Source organism: Triturus cristatus, chromosome 5_1 (assembly GCF_964204655.1).
Source record: "Triturus cristatus chromosome 5_1, aTriCri1.1, whole genome shotgun sequence".
In the NCBI taxonomy this organism is placed as follows: Eukaryota; Metazoa; Chordata; class Amphibia; order Caudata; family Salamandridae; genus Triturus; species Triturus cristatus.
The window spans coordinates 575,894,433-575,920,976 of record NC_140587.1 but is presented as its reverse complement, the minus strand read 5'-3'; the positions used below and the strand labels follow the sequence as shown (position 1 = coordinate 575,920,976).

At 42.0% G+C, this 26,544-nt stretch overlaps 1 protein-coding gene across 1 annotated transcript in view; it reads right to left on the bottom strand.

Annotated features, from left to right (window-relative positions):
• Positions 1–26,544, bottom strand: part of ARFGEF1 (ARF guanine nucleotide exchange factor 1) — a 1,069,199-nt gene that overhangs the window by 783,372 nt on the left and 259,283 nt on the right. Inside the window, exon 5 of the mRNA XM_085605493.1 lies at positions 13,056–13,235. Coding sequence (XP_085461619.1) covers positions 13,056–13,235 — 180 coding nt within the window. The remainder of the gene's footprint in view (positions 1–13,055; positions 13,236–26,544) is intronic.

Sequence of the window (26,544 nt, the reverse complement as noted above, 5' to 3'; positions counted from 1 at the left end):
ATATATGCGCACCCTCTTCTAGGGACTATATTTATTGACAAACTCGTAGCAACATGGGGCGAGGCACACGAGAATTTGACCCTATTAGGGGGTGACTGGAATGACACCATGGGACCACTGGACCGTCAACGCAGCCCAGACAGTACACTTTTACAGGGCCAAACTAAGCTGCATACCTTAGTCAATACCTTGGGATGGGCTGACATATGGCGCGAATATCATCCCACCAAACTTAGTTTTACCTATCTTTGCGCGGTACATGGCTCACAATCGCGGCTGGACTATTTCTTCGCCCCGCGGATACATCTTCACAAGTTCTTCCATGACTACAGTTCCACACCCTCGCCCGTAAACCCCTCTTCCGGTGGCAGATGTCACCGTGGCACCTCCGGGACCCGGCATACCAGGATATGCTTCACACAGCAGTCACTACATACTTAGGGGATAATGGCCCCATAGCTCCCTCTCGGACTATTCTATGGGAAGCCCTAAAACCGACGGTTCGCGGGGTTGAGATTAGTTCTCGCACGAATGAAAAGCGGGCGCGACCGGAGCAGTTGGAGGGTCTAGAGACACGTCAAGCGTCACTGGCTTCACAACTCAATACCGATCCTAACCCAGTTATTCGCTGAAATCTGCTGCAGGCGCAACAGGATCTTCCGCAACATCTCATGGGCGAAGCGAAAGAGATATGGAATGGGGCGATAAGTGCAAGGCAGATGCGTCTCCGGCGGTTGTCCCTGCCATTCGCAGTACCGACGGGTCCCTCCACACGACACTACAGGGAGTTGCTACAGAATTTGCTAGGCACTTTACTACCCTCTATACTAGGCATGAACAAATTTCACCAGAATTGATCGCTGAATTCTTGGTGGATATTCCTCCCCGATCATCTCCTTGAACAACTGGATGCTCCCAATACAACGGAGGAACTTACTGGGGCCCTCAATGCACTTCATCCTGGCCGCGCCGCCGGACCTAACGAGTTCCCAATGGAATTCCTAAGGCCGAACATACACACGTTGGGGCCCCATCTATTGGCGACCATCCAGGAGGCTGCGGAGTCTGCCATTCTGCCAAGGGACTGGCGCCATGCAGAAATTGTGCTTCATCACAAGCCTGGCCGACCCCCGGAGGATCCTTCCGCATATCGCTCCATCTCCCTTATAAATTTCAAACCGAAGCTACTGGGGAAGGTGTTAGCTGATCGCCTGCGAAGCTGCATCGTCAATTGATTCACCCGGACCGGTCAGGCTTTATGCCACACAGGGCTACTCAGCATAATATCCGACAGGTGCACAACGCCATGGCGGCAGCCCCGACGCTGGGTTAGCCAGCCGCTTTGCTTCTTGCCGACATAGATAAGGCGTTCGACTCCCTGAGCTGGGTGTATTTATTCCAGCTCCTCGAGGCGATAAACTTGGGGCCTCGCTTCTTGGCTTACGTGCAACTGTTGTACACGGAGCTGACGGCGTCGGTCCAGGTCGCGGGACACCATTCACAGCCCTTTTCTATCCAGCAGGGCACTAGACAGGGTTGCCCCTTGTCCCCGTTATTGTTTGCTCTTGCGGTAGTGGGTTCGGAGTGATCCGGTCCTTCGAGGGTTTGACTGGTCCCAGTCGCGCTCGGACTGTATACATTTATATGCAGACGATGTCCTCTTTTTCATGACCGATCCCTGGAACTCGGGTCCCCGTATACTGGAAATCCTCAGGTTTTTCGGGAGAACTTGGGGCCTCCATGCTAACCCTGCCAAATCTATTCTATTCCCGGTGTGCGGGCATCAGGGACGCAACGCCTGGGCATCGCAGCTGTCCTGGGCGACGGAGGGCTTCAAATATCTTGGTATATACATTTCCCCATGTCCAAAAGTCTCCTGGGCACTCAATATGTCTCCTTTACTGGCTAGCCTTAACAACGAAACTACCGTGTGGTCCTCTCTCCCTCGCTCCCTGTATGGGCGCTCAGCCATTTTTAAAATGGTATCGCTGCCCCGTATTCTGCATCGCCTCCAGAATTACCCATATTCCATTTCGCAGCCATACAGAATAAATTCATGTGGAACGGCGGGGCGATGAGAGTGGCGCCCGTACATGTACACAATCCACATATTGTGGCGGGATCGCCGCAGCAGACGTTTATGTAGCGTCCCATATTATGGTAATAAACAAATGGTGGTATTGCTCCCCCACAGATCCAGCATATTCTGCGGAACATGCTGCTATGGATCAGGTCCCGCTCCTCCACTTATTAAACAGCTCGGTTCGTCATGACCACCTACCACCGGCCGGCAGAGTGGTGATACAACTCTGGCGGGCTAAAACCCGACAGATGGGCTGGCAGGGGACACTTACTCAAATGACTCCCTTGTGGCAGGACACATATCTTCGATCCGTATCGACATTAACAGGGTTCAGAAGGTGGGACCGTGTCGGGATTTCGACCCTTGGCGATGTAATGCGGGACACCACAATGAAATCTTTTCAACAACTACAGAACGATTTCGATTTACACAAATCACAATTCTATAAGTTCCTTCAACTCCGACACGCACTTCTACCCCAGATCCACACATTAGAATCCCTCCTTGAGTTTCAACCCTTAGAGCGCCGACTGCTTACAGGAAACCTAGGACCCCACAAGTTCAAACAGGTCTATCAGACACTGACGACCCATACACCCACCACACTGGACAAGACAAGGCTTGCATGGCAAGCAGATATACCTAAAATCACCGATGGTGATTGGGCCAAAGCCATCGCCAGCCCTAGGGGTGCGGCGGTGTCCATGCGCTTTCAGCTTATCCAATTTAAGTACATACACCGCGCATATTACACCATTGTACTTCTATGGCGGATGGGGGTTAGTCAATCTCCCATGTGCCTGAGGTGGTTTAGGGAAGAGGGGTCATTTTTACACACGGTTTGGGGCTGCTCGGTGTTACAGCTGTTTTGGTGCCAAATTCGTTCGTGTCTCCACGAGGTGCTGTCATGGGATCTCCTGCTCGACCCTCGCCTTTTCTTGTTACATTCCACAGAGGACATTGGGGGGAATAGGTATAAGCAGCACCTCTTGTTTTTAGCACGCACGGTGGCCAAGAGCAATATAGCGCAAATTTGGAAGGCAACATCGCCCCCGACCTTGGGCAAATGGAAAACTGAACTAGATAAATGTATGGGGGCTGAGATTGCTGTTTTTGAGGCCCAAGGATGCCCCGCTAAACATCGCAAAATCTGGACTCGATGGGCAGACTATCGTGGTATCGACCTCAACCCCCAAGCCCCCCTCCCCCCCCCCGCATCGGACCCCTGAAACAGAATCGCTATGTCTTTATATACTGGTATATCCCCACTGAGAGTTCAAAAATATGTATATGTTTAATGTGGCACACTATGACGACTTCACCGCTTGTACGAATATGGAGACCGGAACCGGTCTACGTTTTTCGTTCATGTCACTTACGTGTTCGGTGGGTGTGGTTATATATCAGAAATATGGTTATTGACACAAGCTAAAAGTACATCTCTCTGGCCATGGTGGGGCTGCGACCCCTACATATTGCAAAATAACCAAATAAAATGTGTTATTAAAAAAGAAATAGGAAGCAGATGCTAGCATGCATCCAAATCAGTTTAAACATACAGCGAACTCTGAAATAACTAATTAATACTATTCCAAACAGCCACATGATGAGCAGGCTAACAACTTAAGGAATGCATAAGCAACCATTAACGCCATCTAGCCACGCCGCTCTGGCACCCAAATCATACACCCAGAGTCTAGGCAAACTAGAAACAAAGTTGATAACTACCTCACACAGAGAGCTTCAAAGCCATGATAATAGCATTGACAAGACATAATAAAATTTGAACAATTAATTATCTAGTACAAAACTCACAATTTAAAAATCTACATTATAATTACACACGTCTTAAGCGTTTTTTCTATTTTACTTAGTGCAAATATGTCACATTATGGAGCTCTGAAGCATGCACACAAGGATGAGAACAGTGAAGAGCATATGGGGAGACATATGGGCAGTATATATTATTAGCTGCAAAAGATGCAACTCATCACAGGCAGTTTTAAAGTGTTGACCAAGCCATTATAACAAGTAGGGTCACCATGCTGTACATACACAAAAGCTGCCTCTTGGAACACGCCATTTACTGTACTTTTTTTGTCAAAATCTTTTCATTGCATTTTCAAAGATTAACAACTTATGAGGCTCAACAAAGCTTTCCCCAAGCCAAGATCTTCAAATAGCTAAAGACAAAACATACCTTTCCCACAAGTTCTCGGCATAATTCTCTGTATATTCAGGTACATCTTCCCCCATTATCAAATTACATTAATCTAAAACTCTACGTGTCCCTCGATGCACTATTACAATATGAGCGAGAGACAACAAAATAAACAAAATAGAAACTAACTAAACAATCCTGTGGTACTTGTTACACATATTTACAGTGTACAGAGGAGATTACAAAGCAGACAGAGGTCTAATCGAGGGGAAGGGCGGGGGCCCCACAATTACGGACATGGGGGAGTGGGAGATCCACTCATGCGTGGAGATGCAAACATTTTAAGGCCCAAGGCCCCCCAAAGGGATCACAGCAAGATCGAAGTTTGCTACATCTGGAAATGGAGGGCCCGCAATCTGGGACCACAGGCAAGGAGTGGTAAACCTTCAGGTAGGAACTCCACCGTTTTACTTTACTTTTTATATAACATATATAGTGGGATGAAATGCCTTTAACCATGTCAACATTTGCAACTTAAGTTTGCTTGAGGCTTAAATCCTGCTAGGCAGTGGACTATGCCCTCTGGTTCAGCGAGCCTCAAGAATGCTCAATGAAGGGAAAGGGTGGTCTATACCTCAATTAGGACTCTCTTGTATTGCATTGCTAATCCAAATAGAAAGAATACATTTTGGGTTGATAAATACTGAGTAGCATTTTCTGCTTGGGTCAGAGCCCAGCCAGCCCTTCAAACGGAAATCTTTCACACATTCAAAGATGAGGTAGGGCACACTTATCAGAAGGGCAGTTACCCTCGCACACTTCAAGGAAACATAATTTAATTGTCATCTTTTCTCATAATACTCCATTATGGTTATCTTCATCAAATCATTGAACACATAATACAGTTGATATGGTGGTAGCGAAATAAAATGCCTTTGCATCTTTGCCTATGAAAAAACAATGATTCTATATGGGTATTTTCTCAGTCCACAGATTCATTCACCAGTTTCTTGTAGCTGAGTCAGGTGAAAGTCGTCTTTGCTAGTAAGGTCAAATGATTCAATGCATTATTCTCTTGGTAGTAGCTCACCCCCAGCAGGCAGGTAGCCCAGAGATGGAGTGCTGTGTGAATTTAAGCAAACTACAGTGTCACAGCCCCGAAAGGTAACAAACAGAGGTATCTTTTCTCAGCTCCCATCTTTCCTCATTTGCCACGTGATAAGAAACTGCAATATCATCCACCATGACACTCTGGAGCAGATGAACTCCTGAGACTTGGGTGAAAACCTTTCTGGTATGTCTTTACTTCCCTCCTGGTCCAGTTCTCTTGCCCAATACTAGCAAGAGGGTTTGCTTGCACCGAGCACTGTTCACTGGGTTACAACAGAACCCTGCTAATTACTCAATGTTCTAAACAAATCAGATAATACTCAGAATTAATTTATTCTTAAAATCTCTTATTTTCAATTTTGGTTGTAACAAAATCAAAAGTGAAACCATAGACATTTATCCATCATGGCACTCCATAATGTCAACGGTATTCACGAGATTTACAATATATTTATCGTACAAACAATACAGAGCAATGCATGATTATTTATTCCATACGACTCTTATGAAAGCCCAATGCATTTCGGGACTGTGTTGTCCCTTCCTCAGGGGCCAACCTATAAGGAAAAACATAATTTTACATTACTGCATTTATAAATAATATACAGACTACCACATAGATAAGTTTCATTGCCCAAATTTCCTAATGGTCAAACGTGTGCGAACTGATGTCTATCATAAAAATGTTAAAACTAGTGGTCTAGTAAGGCATCCTGTGTCTCATATTGTATTGAAACGTACAAGTGTAGTTAATGAAAACCAATGTACACCCAACGTGAAAACAAACTACGAAACAAAATCATGCCACGTAAATACCTTAAAAAAGATGTGACGAGATGGAATGTGGCTTCAACACGAAACCTAAACAGAGTGGATAAAGTGGTGAGTCCCACAACCTATACTGCTCACATGCCCTCCACGGCTGGCCTATGCCTATGCCAATAACCTCCATCACTCATCTCCTGTAATTTAGCAGGACGTCACAATGTTCCCAAATGCATTGCTAGTGATTATACTAAAATGCTAAAATCAAGACACGGAGAACATCTGTCACTTGTGAATCATGTGTGCAACATGACTTTAATGCAAACAATTGTTAACAACGCTCACCTCAAAAGTATGAAGCAACGAGAATAACTACTGGCCAAATCGATAGGTGGTAACAAAACTCCCTGTAAAAAATTAATTCACTGAATGAGTCGAATCCTAATCACAATATCGCGAAACGTTATTATTTGGTAAAAGAGCCGAGTCAAACCTTACCGAGAGAAAACGCCGTATGTCAAAGTGCATCCAAGTTTCAGAAAACGTTCGATAAAGTGACACGTACGAGACGAGTGCTCAGAGCATAATGGGAAAAAATAGAAATTGGACTGTGCATTGTGAATAACGAAGGAACAGTTAAAGCTGGGAAATTGACGCCATCTTGTAATATAATATTACTCCTGTAGGGATGGAACTGAAGTCCCTGTAAACTAGTCACCTGTAGGTAAAATAGTATTCAGAAGAAAATTGCAAATCGGCTGTTTCGTATAAATATACCAAATGGATGAAAAAGAAATAAGGACATGATAAAAAATGTAAATGATCGATGAGGAGAGATGGTATGAATACCTAATCCAAGGCTGAAACATCCGTCCTTCGAAAGCCTGATCAAAGACCTAGTGTAAAAAGAAGTTAAAAAAACATAAAAAAACAATAACGAAGTCTGAGTGGAACTACTTCTGAAATATCCAACTGCCAAAACGGTCAATAAATGACAATCAACATAACCACTAATGTATATCAGTCCGTCCCACTTGCTTGAGAAGACTGGTAATCTCATGATAACAAGACCAGTTCCAACAGTGGACCCCCAACTCAAGACATGCACGAGAATAACCAAAAATCAATGCCTAGTCAATAATGATGCAAACACATAGAATCGTGTTCAGTGTAACTCCACCACCATGTCTATGACTGTATGTTCTTAAATATGACCACTTGAGACCTTGTTGTTTCATACCGCATGTATCATTGACATCTAAATTTTACAAAAAACAGCTCATGTTTAGTCGGTCATTGAGTCCTGACGGAATCATAGTATCTAAATGTTTGATCCAGTGGATCTCTCTTTGAAGAAAAATCTTAGTTATATCCATCCCTGGACGTGCCTGCATTTTTTCATTTATTTGAAACCTTAACTGTGAGATACCTTGTTTGGCCTCCTCTCAATGTGTCGCAAGGGTAGATGTTGTGCTCCTCGTTCTAATTTTACTCTTATGTTCCGTGATTCTAAACTTCAGTTTGCGCTCAGTCTTCCCAACATAAGCTTTACCACAAGGGCATTTAATACAGTACACCACGTTATTTGAATTGCAATCACTGGTGTGCTTCAATTTGATTTTCTTGCCTGACAAAGGATGAGTCAGAACATTTCCTGTTATCACATTATTGCAGTGTATACATTTGTTAAATTTTTTTGTGCCGTGCAATTCAACTTGATTCCCAGTTTGGTAGTAAGCGTGTTAGGGTTTGTTTGAAAATATTCCATTAAAATCTGTTTCATGCTCTAACAGTTCCCATCTGGAGTTTATGATCCTTTTGACGGAGTGTGAGTAAGTTGAAAATTTGAACACAAATGCCAATCTTTTATCTTCATGTCTGTCCTGTGGAAGCAGCAATTCCTTTTGTTCTTTCATCTGAGCTCGCTTTAAACAATCCTGTAATATGGTTTCAGGATAGCCCCGTACTGAGTAACAGTGTTATACTCAAGTAATTTCTGTGTACATGTGGTAGGATCTGAACAAATTCTTCTGATGCGAATGAACTGCGAATAAGGCACATTTTTTATCAAACTTTTGGGGTAAAAACTGGTATACACAAGTGTATTATTCTGGTCCTGGGTTTACTGTTTACTGTAAACTTCTGTATCAAATTTGCTAGTCACCAAAGATTTACTCACTAGTACGACGAGAAAATGTATACTGTGGTCTTCTATGTGATAGGTCAATTGTATTCTAGTATTGATTGTATTCAACGTCTCAATCATAGTCGCTAGTGTTTCTTTGGTGTCAGTCCATATAAAAAAATATATCATCTATGTACCTACAGTACAATTTAATGTTTTGCCGCCATCCTGTGTTAGACATAATGTTTTCATGCTCAAATAAAGCCATGAATGTATTTGTATAAGCAGGGGCTCCCGAAAATCCCATGGTGGTCCCCGTCAGTTGTGCATAAAATTGTCCCTGCCATTTGAAGTAGCTGTGAAATACACAGAATTTCAACAGTTGTAAAATGAAGATCTTATCCATATCAATGTTATCCATCCGTAATAACGCCCATTCTACTGCCTCTAGGCCCGCTGCATGTGGTATAGATGTATATAACGCTGCAAAGTCTATGGTGCAAAGAACCACTCTTTCAATGTTAGCTATTTCAATTGACTCCAGTTTTTGTAAAAAATGTGTAGTATCCTTAAGATATGAACACCATCCCTGTACAAATTGTTGTAGGTAATGATCCATGAATTTCCCGAGGGGATCAAAAATTGAGCCACATCCTGATACTATAGGACGAAAAGGAGGGTCCAAGGAGTCCTTGTGAATCTTAGGGATCATATATAACTTTGGTCTCCGAGGATTACTGGTAGTGAGGAAAAATTTTGTCTGATCATTGATCCAATCCTGTTCAATAGCATTTTAAAGTAACTCTGCCAATATTTGTTGGTGCAATTGTAATTATGGATACAACATACTTTCATGCCAAAGTTAATGCTCATGTAGATGATGATAATACATACATGAAACTTATGAATGATCCAACAGCACAACTACAAAAAATATTGGCAGAGTTACTTCATATGCATGTACTTCATATATGATCCCTAAGATTCACAAGGACGCCTTGGACCCTCCTTCTTTAGCTCACTCCACCACCTCAGTTAAAGGCCATATGCAAATCAGCCTGACCCTGTGCTTAATGGGAACAGTCCAGCCCGAACTGGCAAGCCATGTCTTCCCTGGACCGGAAACAAGCATCCTGGGACCAGTTTCTGGCTAATCAGCCGTCATCAGCCAGTCTAGCTTGAATCCAGTGGCAAAGTGAGCAAGGGACCCACGTCTGGGCATACCCTGCCAACTTAGGGCGAACAAAGCAAAACCAAAGGGGATGATGGACGGAGTGTTGAACATTGCAAGCACTCAACCCCAGTCAACTGATCTGGGTTGAATCCATCATCATTCCTTAGCTCACTCCGCCACCCCAATCCAGACATGGCCATATGCATATCAGTCTGACCCTGTGCCTCATGGGAACAGTCCAGCCCAAACTGGCAAGCCATGTCTTCTCTGGACCGGAAACAAGCATCCTGGGACTGGTTTCTGGTTAATCAGCCATCATCAGCCAGGCTAGCTTGGCTCCAGTGGCAAAGTGAGCAAGGGACCCACGTCTGGGCATACCCTGCCAACTTAGGGCGAACAAAGCAAAACGAAAGGGGGTGATGGATGGACAGTTGAACATTGCAAGCACTCAACCCCTGTCAACTGATCTGGGTTTAATCCATCATCATTCTTTAGCTCACTCCGCCACCCCAGTTCCGACATGGCCATATGCAAATCAGTCTGACCCTGTGCCTCATGGGAACAGTCCAGCCCGAACTGCAAAGCCATGTCTTCCCTGGACCGGAAACAAGCATCCTGGGACTGATTTCTGGCTAATCAGCCATCATCAGCCAGGCTAGCTTGGGTCCCGTGCTCTCTATGCCACTGGAGTCAAGCTAACAGGTCCTAGGATGCTTGGTTCCAGTCCATGGAGGACCTGGCCTGGCAGTTCGGACTGGACTGTTCCCATTGGGCGCAGAGTCAAGACTGATTTGCATATGGCTGGGTCCAAACGGGAATGGCATGGTGAGCAAAAAAACGATGGATTTAGGCCCAGATCTCTGTACTGGGGTGAATGTATGACATTGTTCTGCATTCTGTCCATCAATTGTTCTTTTCGCTTCCACAGGACAGACAGGAAGATAAAAGATTGGTATTTGTGTTCAAATTTTCAACTGTTTCACACTCCGTCAAAAGGATCATAAACTCCAGATGGGAACTGTTAGAGCATGAAACAGATTTTAATGGAATATTTTCAAACAAACCCTTACACGCTTACACAAGGGGTAAAAATGTACGTGCTATGTTATCTACTCCTGACCTAACTGGGAACGAAGTTGAATTGCACGGCACAAAAAAATGTAACAATTGCATACACTGCAATAATGTGATAACAGTAAATGTTCTGACTCATCCTTTGTCAGGCAAGAAAATCAAATTGAAGCACACAAGTGTTTGCAATTCAAATAACGTGGTATATTGTATTAAATGCCCTTGTGGTAAAGCCTATGTAGGGAAGACTGAGCGCAAACTGAAGGTTAGAATCACGGAACGTAAGAGTAAAATTAGAATGAGGAGCACAACATCTACCCTTACGACACATTGGGAGGAGGCCAAACACACTAACTCACAGTTAAGGTTTCAAAAAATTGAAAAAATGCAGGCACGTCCAGGGATGGATATAACTAAGATTCTTCTTCAAAGAGAGATCCACTGGATCAAACACTTAGATACTATGATTCCGTCAGGACTCAATGACCGACTAAACATGAGCTGTTTTTTGTAAAATTTAGATGTCAATGATACATGCGGTATGAAACAACAAGGTCTCAAGTGGTCATATTTAAGAACATACAGTCATAGACATGGTGGTGGAGTTACACTGAGCACGATTCTAAGTGTTTGCATCATTATTCACTAGGCATTGATTTTTGGTTATTCTCGTGCATGTCTTGAGTTGGGGGTCCACTGTTGGAACTGGTCTTGTTATCATGAGATTACCCGTCTTCTCAAGCAAGTGGGACGGACTGATATACATCAGTGGTTATGTTGATTGTCGTTTACTGACCGTTTTGGCATTTGGATATTTCAGAAGTAGTTCCACTCAGACTTCGTTATTGTTTTTTTATGTTTTTTTTTACTTCTTTTTACACTAGGTCTTTGATCAGGCTTTCGAAGGACGGATGTTTCAGCCTTGGATTAGGTATTCATACCATCTCTCCTCATCGATCATTTACATTTTTTATCATGTCCTTAATTCTTTTTCATCCATTTGGCATATTTATACGAAACAGCCGATTTGCAACTTTCTTCTGAATACTATTTTACCTACAGATGACTAGTTTACAGGGACTTCAGTTCCATCCCTATAGGCGTAATACTATATTACAAGATGGCGTCAATTTCACAGCTTTAACCGTCCCTTGTTTTTCACAGTGCACAGTCCAATTTCTATTTGGGCAATGAAAGTTATCTATGTGGTTGTCTGTATATTTTTTGTAAATGAAGTATGTAAAATTAGGTTTTTCCTTATCGGTTGTCCCCTGAGGAAGGGACGACGCAGTCCCGAAATGCATCGGGCTTTCATAAGAGTCATATGGAATAAATAATCATGCATTGCTCTGTATTGTTTGCATGATAAATATATTGTAAATCTTGTGAATACCGTTGACATTATGGAGTACCATGATGGATAAATGTCTATGGTTTCATTTTTGATTTTGTTACAACAAAAATTGAATATAAGTGATTTTAAGAATGAATTAATTCTGAGTATTATTTGATTCGTTTAGAACATTGAGTAATTAGCAGGGTTCTGTTGTAACCCAGTGAACAGTGCACGGTGCAAGCAAGCCCTCGTGCTAGTATTTCATTGCGTTTGACTAGGCGCTTGTCATGACAGCAGGTGTAGCACTGTAGCACCAATAGTTAAGTAATAATAAGCAGATATAAGAGGTTAAAAACAGGAAATAAATGGGTGTTCATCTCCGATCTCCCCACGAGTTCTCTTGCCCACATATAGGGCACATATGCGTCTTCCTTGATCTGATCCCGTCCCTGGATTATTATCTCCCTCTACACTGAAGGCAACATTGAGATCAGTCTTCATGTTTTGAGTCCAGCCGCCTTCCAGACACATAGCCCTCATGACGTAGTAAATCTGGTTTGAATGTCCCTCTCTGCCCGACTTCTGGCATCAGAGAAGCAGACACTTGGCGATGACCAAAAAATAGGACCATGATCTCTAGTAGAGGTTTGTGAATGTTGAAGCTATCTGAGTTGAGCCACTGGGACCTTTGGTGTCAAATGACAATGAAAGCTCTGGAAACTACAGCTAAGCTGAAAAAGATCCACAAATGAAACTGAATGGGTCCCAAAAGACAGACCAATACATAGACCTCTTTCAAAATGTTGACCTCACTGAAGGAGAACAGCGTTATCTGAATAAGCGTTCCTTACCACACAGGTTACATGCATTTCTAGGAGGTTCTCTCATTTATTAGTTGCAGCATAGTTGGTGACAGTGCTAAGTTGATTCATAAGCCCACACCAAAGAGGCACAGCCCAACAAAAGTAGGAGCAATCAACAACAAGCTTACAAACACATACAGGCACACAATTTCTGTCACAGCCACTCTTATCCCAAAACACACAAACAAGCAAGCAAGTGTTAGCTCCCCTTACCCACATAAATGTCGAGAGAAAAACATTAGCTATTATTTGCCCTGTGCCTTATAAACGTTTTGTTCTGTCCTGTAATGTCACCTATAGCCTCAACACATGAATTGTACACAGTAAAAACACACCCAGACCGTAGTCAATGATTGTCAAAACTTACTGCTTGATTTTCCATTCGTGCAAATATAACATTTAGCATTTGTGTCAGGGTGGCTTTCGCCGTAGTCTGATTTATGAGGTTTTTGCTTCCAAGGTAGATATTGTAGCATGTTCTCACAGCCTGTAGCACCGTTCCTTCGTGAATTTCTATGTGTTGAGATGTTACTGCTGTTAGCAACGCCTGCAAGTAAAAAACAATTCAAATGAAAAACATTTTCTATCTAAACAAGTAAGCCATACCAACAGACAGTGCATTGGGAAAGAAAGAACCATGGGTCAGAAGCTTTTCTGCGGACGACCAACTAGTGTATAGGTCTCTGAAACAGAGACCTCTCTTGATGAACTGTGAAATGTAACACACTCTAACACTTCTCTACAAATCTCTCTTAAGCCAACAAATTGACCATTTGCATATGTAGAACTGAAGCATTTCATACAAAGCAATTCACTCATTCTAAATGCAATGCACTTAACCTAAATCCAACAAAAGTGAACTAAATTCGTTCCATGCAATTATCTCACTCTTTGTATTTCCAGTATTTGAAAGAGGGAACTACTAATCATTTCTTAAGGGCACTGTCATGGAAAAAGGACTTCCCTGTTATTGAAAGCAGTGAAAGTGAAGAGGGCATCCCCTCTTATTGATAGCAATCGAAATGCAGAAGGACTACAATTGTGTTTAAAGCTAAGTGGGATCAAAGCTGAAGAGGGAGTCCCAATCTCATAGATAACCACATGTTAAAAGTGGGAGATTTAAAAGACACAAATCGGGGGAATGCATTTTGCCAATTCACACATATTGTAGCAGGAGCAATTTTAGTGGGAGTCAGCTAAAATAAAGCCATCTTTTGCTTGCACAATAGGGAGTCTCCTGTCTGAATCAGATCCTGTAGGCATATGCAATGCAATCCTCTATGCACTGGACGCCGAATAATTTTCCACCCCAACCCTATCCCACCACCTGACTCCATAAGCATTCTTTGAGAAAGATGCCATCTTTGCCACCTGCTAGGGACGTCAAATCGGGGGAATGCATTTTGCCTATTCACATATATTGTAGAAGAAGCAATTGTGGGTGGGAGTCAGCTAAAATAAAGCCATCTTTTGCTTGCAAAATAGGGAGTCTCCTGTCTGAAGCAGATCTGTGAGCATGTGTGCAATACCTTATGCACATTTTTTACTATGGGGGCTGATATTTTGCCTCTCTCTAAACTATCCTCAATGGATATCCTAGTGGACGCCGAACAATTTTGCAGCCTTCCTAGGCCAGACTCCATGACTTAACTTTTGGATTTCTTGGAGTGAAATTTTATCGGACTTCCTCTTTGAGATGCTCCACCCCAACCCTATCCCACCACCTGACTCCATAGAGTTCTTTGAGAAGGATGCAATCTTTGCTACCTGTTAGGGACATCATTTTTATTAATAATCATTTTAATAATATAGTCATAGTTTTATCCAACCGTCCATTATACTAATAGTTTTATCCCCTTCCACAAAGCACAACTTTCCCCTACAGACTATCTCTATCTAACCTCAATATTTGGCGAAACTGGATAAAATAATCTGAGAAATTAGCTCTCTAACTGCTAATCTGAAATAGACTAACTTCACAATTCTGAAAATCAAAAAACTCCTCACCTCTCCCTTATTGACTTGTTACAAGAATAAAATATCCAAGCCTTCCTTGACCTTCCACATCAACAAACAACAAAGTTCACTGCCCAAATCGAGCTTGCAGCTATCTCTTGGATGAGGACATCAACTCACTTCTAGAATCTTACAATTAGAACAATTCCATTCAAAAAGACCAAAGACACCCAGGTCATCCAGACTACAGAAGATAACAGGAAATATAGGTCACACCTATTGGGAAAAGGCCTAATCTAGGTAATCTGATTCCCATTTCTACCACTGCAAATCATACCACCAATCCTGCTACTACTACAGATCTACAGAAATGTAAAACACAGCAAAGAGATTGCTACAGTGATGAAACATTGACATCCTATTCCTCACAGAGATCTTGAGGGCCACTGCAAAGGATGGGTTGCAGGCATTCACAGTAGCTCAATCCTAAAGTTGCCAACAACTCCATGTTCGAATGTCTGGGAGTTGAATTCCGCACAGGAGGCTCTAAACCTAGAAAGAACAACATCATTTACCACTCACAGGTAAACAACCAAATCTTTATGAAGTAATGAATTGATCTCATCACTGAACATTTTCTTTCACCAGCAGCCTTATTGTGGGATACTTCAATCCCCATCACAGCGACCCTATGAACTTTCAGGTGGCCCAAGTGAATGCCTTCGTAAAGAACTACAACCTAACACAAAACTGCAACAATCCAACTCTTATGAAAGGCTCACAACCTTCTTTTTACCTTGCGTCTGAAAAATCAACAATCAAGCGCCAAGTCCGCAGATCAAAATAATAAATCAAAGACACAAGACAAATCAATTGCAATGACCTTGCTAAAAGAATCGGGTCACAGCTTTAACCCTCAAACAGGTTGCAAACGACTACTCTCCTAACCTCTTACTACAATGAAACGTTGGCACACATAATGGACAAAAAAAGGTCCCATGAAATTCAAAATGAAAAATATATATATATATGCAAATCAGTACAATAAGGAACTAAATGAAAGAAGAAGGGAGCTTAGGTCACTGGAAGGAAGGTGGAGAAAAGATCCCTCAATCATGACTCTGACACTACTTTGTTACGAAAACCAGGGTACAAAAACAACATTTTTGAGTTTAAAGCCTCTTTCATCATTTTTTTTTTAAACAGATTTTATTGCATTTTAGGATATAGTACATCCATACAATAACCCTACATGTGAGTCATAATCATACAATACAGTACGCATAACATAGTGGCGGTAGGGCAATATTCATCATCAACCCTTTAGGTACATAAAGTATACCGTGCATTGTATCGATTCCCAGCAAATGTCCGTGCATCTGCACACAGGCTTGTCCATGTCTCGCATATACGCAAGGATCCGAAGCCCGCCTTTAAACCAATGCCACCAATATGTCAACCCACCACATTGATCGTTCAATAACAATTTCTAAAAAGAACAAAGAAATCCCCCTTCCAACCCTCCCACCGACTCAGCTATGCTCGCACTATGTATTATCATTAGTATGTATCCTTCGATCCGGGGTATTCCCATCCGCCCCCATGCATCATCTCATCCAGTAAGAAATGTTTCAATGACTCAATAATATGAAAATAACAATCACGATAAGCATGGGCCCCTATTACAGCAACCAAGTATGGCTTAAGAGCCATGATTGCAATTTAGAGGATCATTGTGTAAGCACATCTATAGCAGCAAACTCTACTATTAACGCATTCCAATCTAGGAAAATCAGTTTTTTACGCAGTCCTCTCTGTTCTTCGCGTCGGATTTCAACACCCTCTGCCCTACCCCATTGAACCTTTTCTGCATGCCATTCTACAATTTCAGGTGGTTTAACAGCCTTACATCGTCTCGTGATATTCCGTTTTGCCAATATAAGAGTCAGATACATAAATTTGCGCACCGGCCCAAACTTTTTTCCCCTAGGCCTCAACCCCAATATACAATATTCAGGCGAGTCATCTTTCTGTATAGGAGCAATAGCATGCAATATTCTGTGGACCTCTGACCAATAGCGTAGTATTTGAGGGCAGCTCCACACCATGTGGAACAATTTTGCTTGTGGGGCATGGCATCTGGGGCAGCAGTCCGACGTCTCAGGGTACATTACATGTAATCTATGAGGCGTTAAATAAGCTCTGTGTACAATCTTTAACTGAATTAACTTAAATCTCGGGTTCCTAGAGGTTTTTCTTGGAAATTCCAAGATTGACTCCCACTCTTTGTCCCTCAATGCATGCCCCAAGTCCATTTCCCACTGATCACAAATGGATTGTAAGGGGGCCCCCACTACTGTACGCACACCCCTATATAACCATCTCGTAATATGACTGCCATTCCCCATCAGGTATTGCATGTTTAACAGATCATTTGTCAATGGTTCCTGTCCCGACGGTGCCCAGGCCTTACGAATAAACCATGTAACATGTGCATGAGTCAAAAATAAAGTGGGAGGCACGCCACGGGCTCTCACAAAGACATCATGTGTTGCAAGTGTACCATCCACAAAAAAGTCACCTATGCTATTAATTCCTACATTCCTCCATGCCCGAACCCTTCTGCTCGTGATAGTGCCCGAAGGTAGTGGAAGACCTAACAATGGAATGTTGGGAGCATACGGTGGTAGCCTCTTGGTATAGCGGAGTGCCCTTTTCCAATACGCCAATGACACTGTCAGCAGAGGGGGAGCACCCATCGGCTCCCTACCCCCCGGTAACAATAACCGGTGTAAGTTTCCATTCTCCCACTCCTGGTGCGACATCGCGATCTCTTGCAAATTTTTGCCCACTAACCAATAAGTTAACCATTGTAGTTGGCTCGCATAACAGTAGGCCTGTAGATCCTGGACCCCAAGTCCGCCATGCCTAGTGTCCAATTGAAGCTTCACTAAACTAATCCGTCTGCGTCCCGTCCCCCATATTAACTCAATCAATAAAGTGTCCATCAGTCGAAACACCGACATCGGGACCAAAACCGGGAAAAGCCTCTTTCATCATATATCAATTTGACCAAGTGAGAAACCAACCCAAAAAACATTTTGACATCGTCAAGAAAAAACAGGGGTGACCAACAAAACTGCAGCTGACTCTTCAAAATAAGCTGTGAGGAGTTTTCAGACTTCTATGCTAAGAACATTAAAAAGATAAACTATTGCTGCCAGGCAAATCAGCAAACAACAAACTCCTATTTCATACCCTAAAGAACAATGCTTCATGGGTTGAGTTCAGAGAAGTCACCGTTCAACCAAAGAAAACTCATCAAGATAATAGCTAACACAAGACTAGGAGAATATGTTGTGGACTGGAGTACTTCCACATTACTGAAAAAAATCAGCTCTCCCGCAACTACCACATCTCTCTCTATTGGACGCAGCTGACCAATTACTCTCTGATCCAAGAAGTTCTGAACTATTTACAAATAAGAAGCTTCCCTACTTTTGAAAAAGCAAGGAGCTGACGTAGAAGACATGAACAACTGCGGCCAGAGTCTAATCTCCGTTCCTTGCAAAGGTCCTGAATAGCTGTGTCTCAACTAAACTCCAACAATTAATTGATCACAACAACCTACTAGACAACTTTCAGTCAGGATCCAAAGGGTTCCTCAAGCATACACACTTTCCTAATTCTCTTTAACCTACACATGGAACCTCTGCTCACAATTCGAAAGCACTTGAAAGTTGCCTACCATATTTATGCGGGTGGTCAACAGATCTAAACAGACGTTGCATCCCAAGTAGGCATTTCTCGTCCTAGAGGAAATTCTAAAGGACATCCAAGTCATGGTTCTAATGACTGTCATGGCTGTTGCTCAAGAACCTGATGTTGAATCTTCTGATGACCTAATAACTCCTTATCTCCTCCTCCTCATAGCTCACCCCAGGTCCAAGAATTGCTAAATTCTCTAAACTGCAACCAAAAATCATTGACTGCACTAAATCTTGAAGGATCCCTCTCAACAAGAATCTGCAAGCTCACATAAATGTTATTACTAAGATCCTCAAAATTAACTCAGACTTCTTGAAAATGTCAAACTGTTCATTTCCCAATCAGACTGAAAAATTATGCTCTGATCTCTAGTCATAACCAGACTTGAATATCATCAACCTCAACTGACTCCTGATAAATGCCAAAGTTGTTTTCAAGGTAGCTTGCATTACGCAAAAAGACTTGCACTGTGGCATCCCGACATACCGATCTCAAAAAACAGTGCTCTCTGGAGGTAGCTGTTAGCATTGTAAGGTTGAATCCTTACTTCTAAGAACCTCCCAGGTTCAATAAACAAAAACCCTACTCCTGATTTTTTTCTAGAAGTGCACCACAGATTTGGAGCTTGTTCCCTTCAGAGATACTCACTGTTTAATGTCTTCAAGAAAAACCTAAAATAACCACATATTGGAGATTCCATAGATAATTCATTTCTTCTTTTCTCTATTGCATTGTAAATATAATTTTTGTTTTACTATCTAGTTGTTATGGCTTTTCTCAGTGTCCATGTCACCAGTATTATTCATCAGTTGTTGTAACTCCGCTAGTGATATTGTAGAGCGCTCTGACACCTCCAAGCCTTGTATGCGCTATACAAAACTTCAAATAAATAAACAGATAAGCTGACGGCACTGGAGGAACTCACATGATAATGTCATCACTGCGCAATGGTGTAGGTCATCTTATAGGTTTGAGGTTGCTGGGTTGTCGTTTTAGCATTGTTTTCAAAGTAAACACAGCATTTAATAAGCATACATTATTTCATAAGCATACATTACAGCAACAAGCTTGGAGTGAAAGGTACAAAATGGAAGGCCTAACAACAATAGCCTTCTGATATCAGAGGCTAACAATCCATGCAGATAATTTCTCCGAGGATTTTATCCTATATAAACTCTGCTCCCAATGTCACAAGTATAAATTATCAATTAATGTGTAAAACAGAATCTTTAAGAGACAAAGAGAAATTACAACCATTGGGAATCCAGCTCACCCAAAAGGAACTCGATGTCTTTTCTTTCCCAGGAGGCCTTTATGTAAAAGTTACTCACCTGTAAGTATGGACCCTCAGTGGGAGTTTTGAAAACAACACTGAGAGCAGTTGAGATCACAGAAAGGCTCTCAGACATCTTTGATTTTTTTTGTCCTTTGACCCTTTTCAGAGTTGGGATGTGATTCACTGATGAATTTGAGATCCTCAACAAGTCTCCATGTTTGTAACAATACTATACCTCAAGGCCTCATGTTGAAAAAGAACACAAAAGCATGACTAAGTCGTGGTACAGAGGACTGAAGGATCTAGAAAAAGAATACCCACTTTGGACAAGTCTTGCTCAAAGTACCGTTTCCTCTCGTACTGACGATTTGTAAAGTCACATTCAGTTGACAATGAGTCTATCACAATCTTTGACGGTAGGGCACAGAAATGTGTTCCCTGAACAGAGAGGGTTTTGCTCGTATATGTAGCCAGCCTGCACTTATACCACCCATGTTTGGTGTTATTTATAGCCACAGCAGACACTTTACAATGATTTTTAAAAAACTATCTTGGGAGATATACTGAGTAAACCTATATCATTACCTAAAGTAACTAACCATGCCCACTTCTGGAATCGTTGTCACTCAGTCACAAATTTCTTCAATTCATGTACCCTGTCATTTCAAAAGCAATAAAAGTGGAACAATTGAAAGAATGTTCATAATGCTGATTAGTGAGTGCAACTTTAAAACGATTTAGCAAGAGGCAGACACCTCTTATGCTTCCTAAAGCTAGACTTCAAAATATATGTACTCTGCGGGTAGTGATAACTTTTATTTGACAATGACAATATGTGAAAAGATGGAGCTAGAACCTTTGTACAGATTTCCTAGCTTTAAAATAAAGTATATGTTTAAGCCACACAAATAATAAATATTTTGCACGCAAGCCCTTAAGTGGTAGAAGTCACTCAGTAGCAAACAGCATAGAGCACCAAGTCCTGCTTATTTCAGTTTTCTCATTGAGAATTCTTACATGATTTCAAAAGCCTTTAGTGATCAGTAGTGAACAAAAACCAAGCCTCATCATAAATACTAATTCTTTCAGATGAATGGGGTTTCAGAGCCACAACAAAGTATTCTGAAAATGGTTCCAATGAGTAAAAAGCAGGCAAAGCAAAAGGAAAGCTAATTCTACACCCAAAGATAAGAGTAAGGGCCCTTATTATCTGGGGAATACACATCTGGAATGAACTCTCCTCTAGAAGAATACAACCTTACACATTTCACAAAAAAACTTCTAATGCTATCTGGTAGTTAGGGAGACACAGAAGGCTTTTAATTCACTGCACTTTAGTCCAATGTGTGTTTTGGACAGTCAACTGTAGTAAATACTATGTCAGTCGGTCTAAGTGAGATCTTTAATCTAAATCACTTTTTGGGGGAGTTGGTGGACCTATAAATAACACTTTGACCCTAAGTATTAGCCACTGACATGGTCTTCAAGATAAGCAGGATACTCACTCAGATTGCCTCGTAGTCAATAGGAGTTTATTTAAGTTTTCTATAAAAATATTTCAGATCCCACGGTGCACTACACAAACCCTCAAAGGCTATCAAACTGGTGACTGTGTTCCTAATTGTCTGTCAATTAACTTCTTTACAACAATGCCAGATAAAAGGTTAAACAAAGAATGAGTTTCACCAGGCTGATGAGAATGCTCTTCCTTTCCTATAACCAAGAGCAAAAGCAAAGCCACTTTCAGATAACCTAGGGAAGCATTTCCTTGCTATCTTTATGGGTGCTGCTCCATAACCCTTGTAAGATACCACAGGAGTATAACCCATAAACCACGTTGAGAGGTGGTAGGTACGAAAGAATTAACAACAATATCTCAACTGGTATAATTATGAGAGACTGTCCACCTGCATTAACAGCAGCGGAGAGTCGCCAGCACCGGCACCCCCTTTCGACTGGATTCACTCCGACATACAGCGCTTCCCCTTCCGAACCGCTACGCTGTTCCCCATTGACGGGTCCTTTCCCGCGATCGTCCCAAGTAGATTGACACACGGTCTTTCTCATACACGCAGTTCGGCGTGTACACACAGCTACCTACCGCAAGCACCCTGCTGCGACTCCTTGAAGATGGATCACATGCCCGCCTTCTTCTAGATGGTTTTCTTCACCATCCATCCCGTACACACGTCGAGGTGTGTGCTGCCAGCACCACTTTAAACCAACAACCCGGTCCTGAAGATGATCCTGATTTAGAGGATCGAAACCTCGTTGACCACTCAGCGCAAAATCACAGCGCATTATTCGTTATGGTTCCATCAAATAATTTGAAAATTTATTGAAAATAGCTTCCGAACCATCTTTCACTGTATATATTATCCCACTTTGCGCCGTTTTCCGCTGAAACACACATTGTCACTTGCGTCGCCACTTGTTTGGTCACTTACACAATCTAGCACCAAGTTCAATGTCGGGTTGTTTTTTATCCAATTCTTTGCCTACAGTGCTGTTACAACTGTACTTGCTTATGTTTTGAAAATATACGATGTCCAGTGCACCTTCCAAAAACATTTGACCAACAGTCTTCCTTTTTGTGCTGCAATGTTTTTGACATGCATATTCTAAACCGTCTCTCATAATTATACCAGTTGAGATATTGTTGTTAATTCTCTCGCTACATAATCCTAACATATATTAATGCAGCTATAGTTAACAGGTTCAGGGATCAACTGTGAGAAATCTCTGAATGCCCCACCACTAAAACTTTATATTAATTTTATTTTTTACTCTGATGAAGTTTTGTCTCCTAGAGAAGCAAAGCCACTCTCATACTTAGGATTTTGTGCAAAAATCCTCAACAGTGTGGTTCTGTCGTCTGTAGCATAGCAACAACCGACGTGGGGCCTGTACAGATGCCACCCATGTAATCTCCACTCCAAATGTTTTCAGGTATTTGGGGTTAAATGAAAAAGTTATGTACCTTTATATTTTCAGATGGATACAGGAGCTCTCGCAGATTTCTTGATTAAACCTCTTTCCACAACCAGACACCATCTGAAAAACCTTTCTATAGCTACATATGTCACCAATGCCAGGTGAAGCCTCATGCCATAAGAGAAGGAATCCTATGACTTCACCGGAAGTGACATACCACCTACAGCAAGGGACACTGCCTGCTAGTGACCCAATTCCATCCCCAAGATTTGTCCATGCCTCCATCAAGTGATAGGATGTTGAGGACAGAGGCAAAAGAAAAAGAGAAAGTAATATCTTCTCAAAGGGAAGGTAGGATAGTTGCAAGGAATCTGAAGAAGCTATTGTATCCATCTGACAGAATGTTACCAAAGGTAAGTAACTTTTTCTTCTACTGGATACTTGCTACTCCAGCTACCTTGACTGAACCACTCCCACAGTAAAACCCAGGAGCAGGGATGGGAAGCAATAGAGATACTAATGTTGAAAAAAGGAATGCAACTCCACCCTACTACTAAACGGAGATTGCCCTCTCTCGTCATAAACCAAGGGACAGTGATTAGCAAAAGAATGCACCGAAGATATGTTGCCATACTACAATTAGGCTGCACAATGCCACATCTGCTTCAGTACCCTTATTGAAATGAGCACGGAAACCTTTAGGAGCCACTTACCAGCCAACTCATAGTAATGGCTTACACTCTAAGAAATACATCTCAAATGTGCCTCTTTGCTAACAACCTTACCAACCTGCTGATGTCGATGTCCGATCATTAAGTTATCATCAAACTTAAATGATTGGTTCATGAATGTAGCAATTCAATGCCATTCTGAGGTCTAACCTATGCAATACCGTCCCTTCCTCAGAAGTACAGAGAGGAGGATAAAATGAAGGAAATCAAATCAATAGCAAGTGTGAAATTAATAAGTCACTTTAGGCAAGAAAGGCTATTTTTTTAAGATCGTATTTACTGGCATTTTTCATAAGAAACTATCATATAAACAATAATCTATTGTTTCTTCATAGTCATCTAGGTTGCTAACATTTGTCTCAAACATTTCAGATTATCTCTGAGTTTAGGGTCTGGGCCCCATCAGCACTCGGAGTTTGTTGCCCAAGGGTCACTCTCTCACATCTCTGCAGAAAAGGTCATGTATGGTGCCCGTTGCCTGCATTCAATGCATGGCCATACCCTTTTGGTAACAGAAGGCCCATGGCTGTCATACAACACTACGTTTGGTCTCTGGGCACGTTTGTAAGTTGGACCCCTGGAATAGCCTCTGTATTTCAAGTGTTGGTGAGTACTGTAGTTTAATCATTTTAGTACCAAATTAGCTTTCTTTCTGAACAGCCTAAGCCATTCAAGGGCATGTCCATTAGTGATGGCACTACATCTGCAGAAACTCTGGTTGATCCCATCCAGGCATGCCTTCTGAGCAAAACACTAGTGACAACAGCTCTGCTGATACAGGCCGTAATGTCCAGGCTAGCACAGAGCCCATACTTGGCTGCTTCATGATTATCTTGTATCGTTTCGACGAGACAGGCATAGAGGTCCAAGCTGTCACTTGCCAAATCCAATAGTGCCTGGATGTACCTGTCCAAGAGACAGACAACACTGATTGATTCACAGACTAGGCTAGACGAAGAAAACATTTTCCTTCCGAAAGCATCAAGTGTTTTTGATTCCCTATCCAAAGGATTTGTCAGAAATTATTTGAATTGACATTACTTGTAGAACTCGCTCAATCAGGCTCTCCGACGTAGTGTGCTTGGTCAGGAATTCCAGGTCTCCAGAAACTGATCAGTTATCCAGCCAGAGGTTGACTGACTGATAGACACAAGCATGTCTTCTTGGCCCATGCAACCAGAGGGCATTAGTAAGACTTGATTAAACAACAATGGCTCAGATAAATCTTGCCCTTGTTGAAGGATCTCAGTCTTACTCTCATTCGTGGGCAGCTGCAATTCTAGTGTTTCAGCTTCCCTTTAAACCACACACCCCTCTGTTGAAAGCCCAAGAGGAGAGTCCAGCTTTGTCTCAGGATATGTGTCAAGTCCACTGGCATTCTGTAACTCTAAATATTTAACATCATCCGTATAATGAAGAGGCAGCAACAAGCTAATTTCTTCATCACCAGTGTCCTCGAGGGCATTAAATGCTTTTACACTAATTCCAAATCATAGCCAAATACAATGTGACTTGTCCGCTGCCGCTGGTAATGGCGTTGAGAACAAAGAAGTGCCAATGCTGATAAGTCCTTCAAAACCTTAAATTGAACGTGGAAGAACCAACGAAACAACCACGAAAGTACTACTTAATAGTATTTATTTCATAAAGTTTTTGGATTTATTTGGCATTAAAAAAAATTTTGAATAAAAAATTGAGAATCCGTCAATAGCTATAAATGCATGAACATAAAAACATTTTTAGACAAGCAAAAGAATTTTTTGAGCAAAAAGAGAATATTTTAGAAAAGGGAACTACACTGAACTCATCTGCCTGGGAGGCAGACATAATCCTATAAACAAACATTCATACACCACTCCTCATACATCCAAACAAACACTCAACAAAACTATCCTTCGGTAGCCTATTTCCTCAAATTATTCTAATTAACCAAAAGGCCTACCAAACCTGGTGGAATTTTGAAAAAAAAGTTTGAAGGTGCATCTCCGGAATTGATAAACAGATTCTTAACAATTAGGAACAATTCATTTTGAATGCACCAGATACAAATATTTTAACACCAGAGTTTGTTGACACAAGAAAAACAAAAGGTCGACGCGTTTCGAACCCCTGATCCTTGACTACCAAGTAGGGGGGTTCTCCTCAGGACCAACACTCAGAGTGGCAGCGTAAATAAAGCCTTTTCAAACTTGGCCAAAAATGTGGCGGAAGTAGTCGCTTTTGAGATTGATGTTGATGTGTTCACACGCATATTCAGGTTGCTGTCCAACGTTCTACCGTGAGATTTAGCAGAATCCACTATGGTCGGTGTGAGTTAAGTGCTGTGATCGAGTTAATCCATTCCAGGATGTCATTGGAGCTTTTAGGGGGAGAGATGAGAAGGAACTCTGTTTTTTGGACATTCAGTTTGAGCTGGTTGTTAGCGAGCCATTGAACAGTCAGTTTCAGGGCGTCATTCAGATGGGTAATCTCCACTAGAGAAGAGATTTTGATGTAGATCTGTGTATAATCGGCATACATGTGGAAGGAGATGTTGGCCGAGCGAAGAATTTCAGCTAATGGTTCAAGGTAGAGATTGAAGAGGGTAGGGGACAGAGTAGAGCCTTGAGGGACACCGATTGATATCGGGGAAGGAGCAGATAGGTTGCTGTTGACTAAGAATCTGTTGGTGCGGTTCTGGAGGAAGGAACCATACCATTTGATGACGGTACCTCCTAGACCCATCCTGTGTTCGAGGCGTTCAAGAAGTTTCTCGAGGTTGACTGTGTCGAATGCCGCAGAAAGATCCAGAAGGATAAAGAGACAGGTTTTGCCATGGTCAAGTAGCAAAGTCTTTATCTTTACAATAATAAACCAATGTTCGTCCAGTAATCTGAATTTAATCCATGTCTTTATTTATGTTTTCAGCTTCGTCCATTATTTAATCCAATCCCATGACTTGGGCCACTGAGTCAATTGTATCCAAACCGGACTGCATGGACTGTTTAAATATGCCCATGCCAATCTAACATAACTGAGCAAAGGATCTTCTTATATGGTCAGGCAATCTTGGAACAGTTGAAGATGCTATTTCCCACAGAGCATGACTATATCTTAGGTAGAGACATCCAGCACTAGAGAATTGTAGTGCTGCACTGCCTAAAGCAAACACTTTTTAGCCAGAGTGTCTAGTCTTTTGCACTCTCTATCCA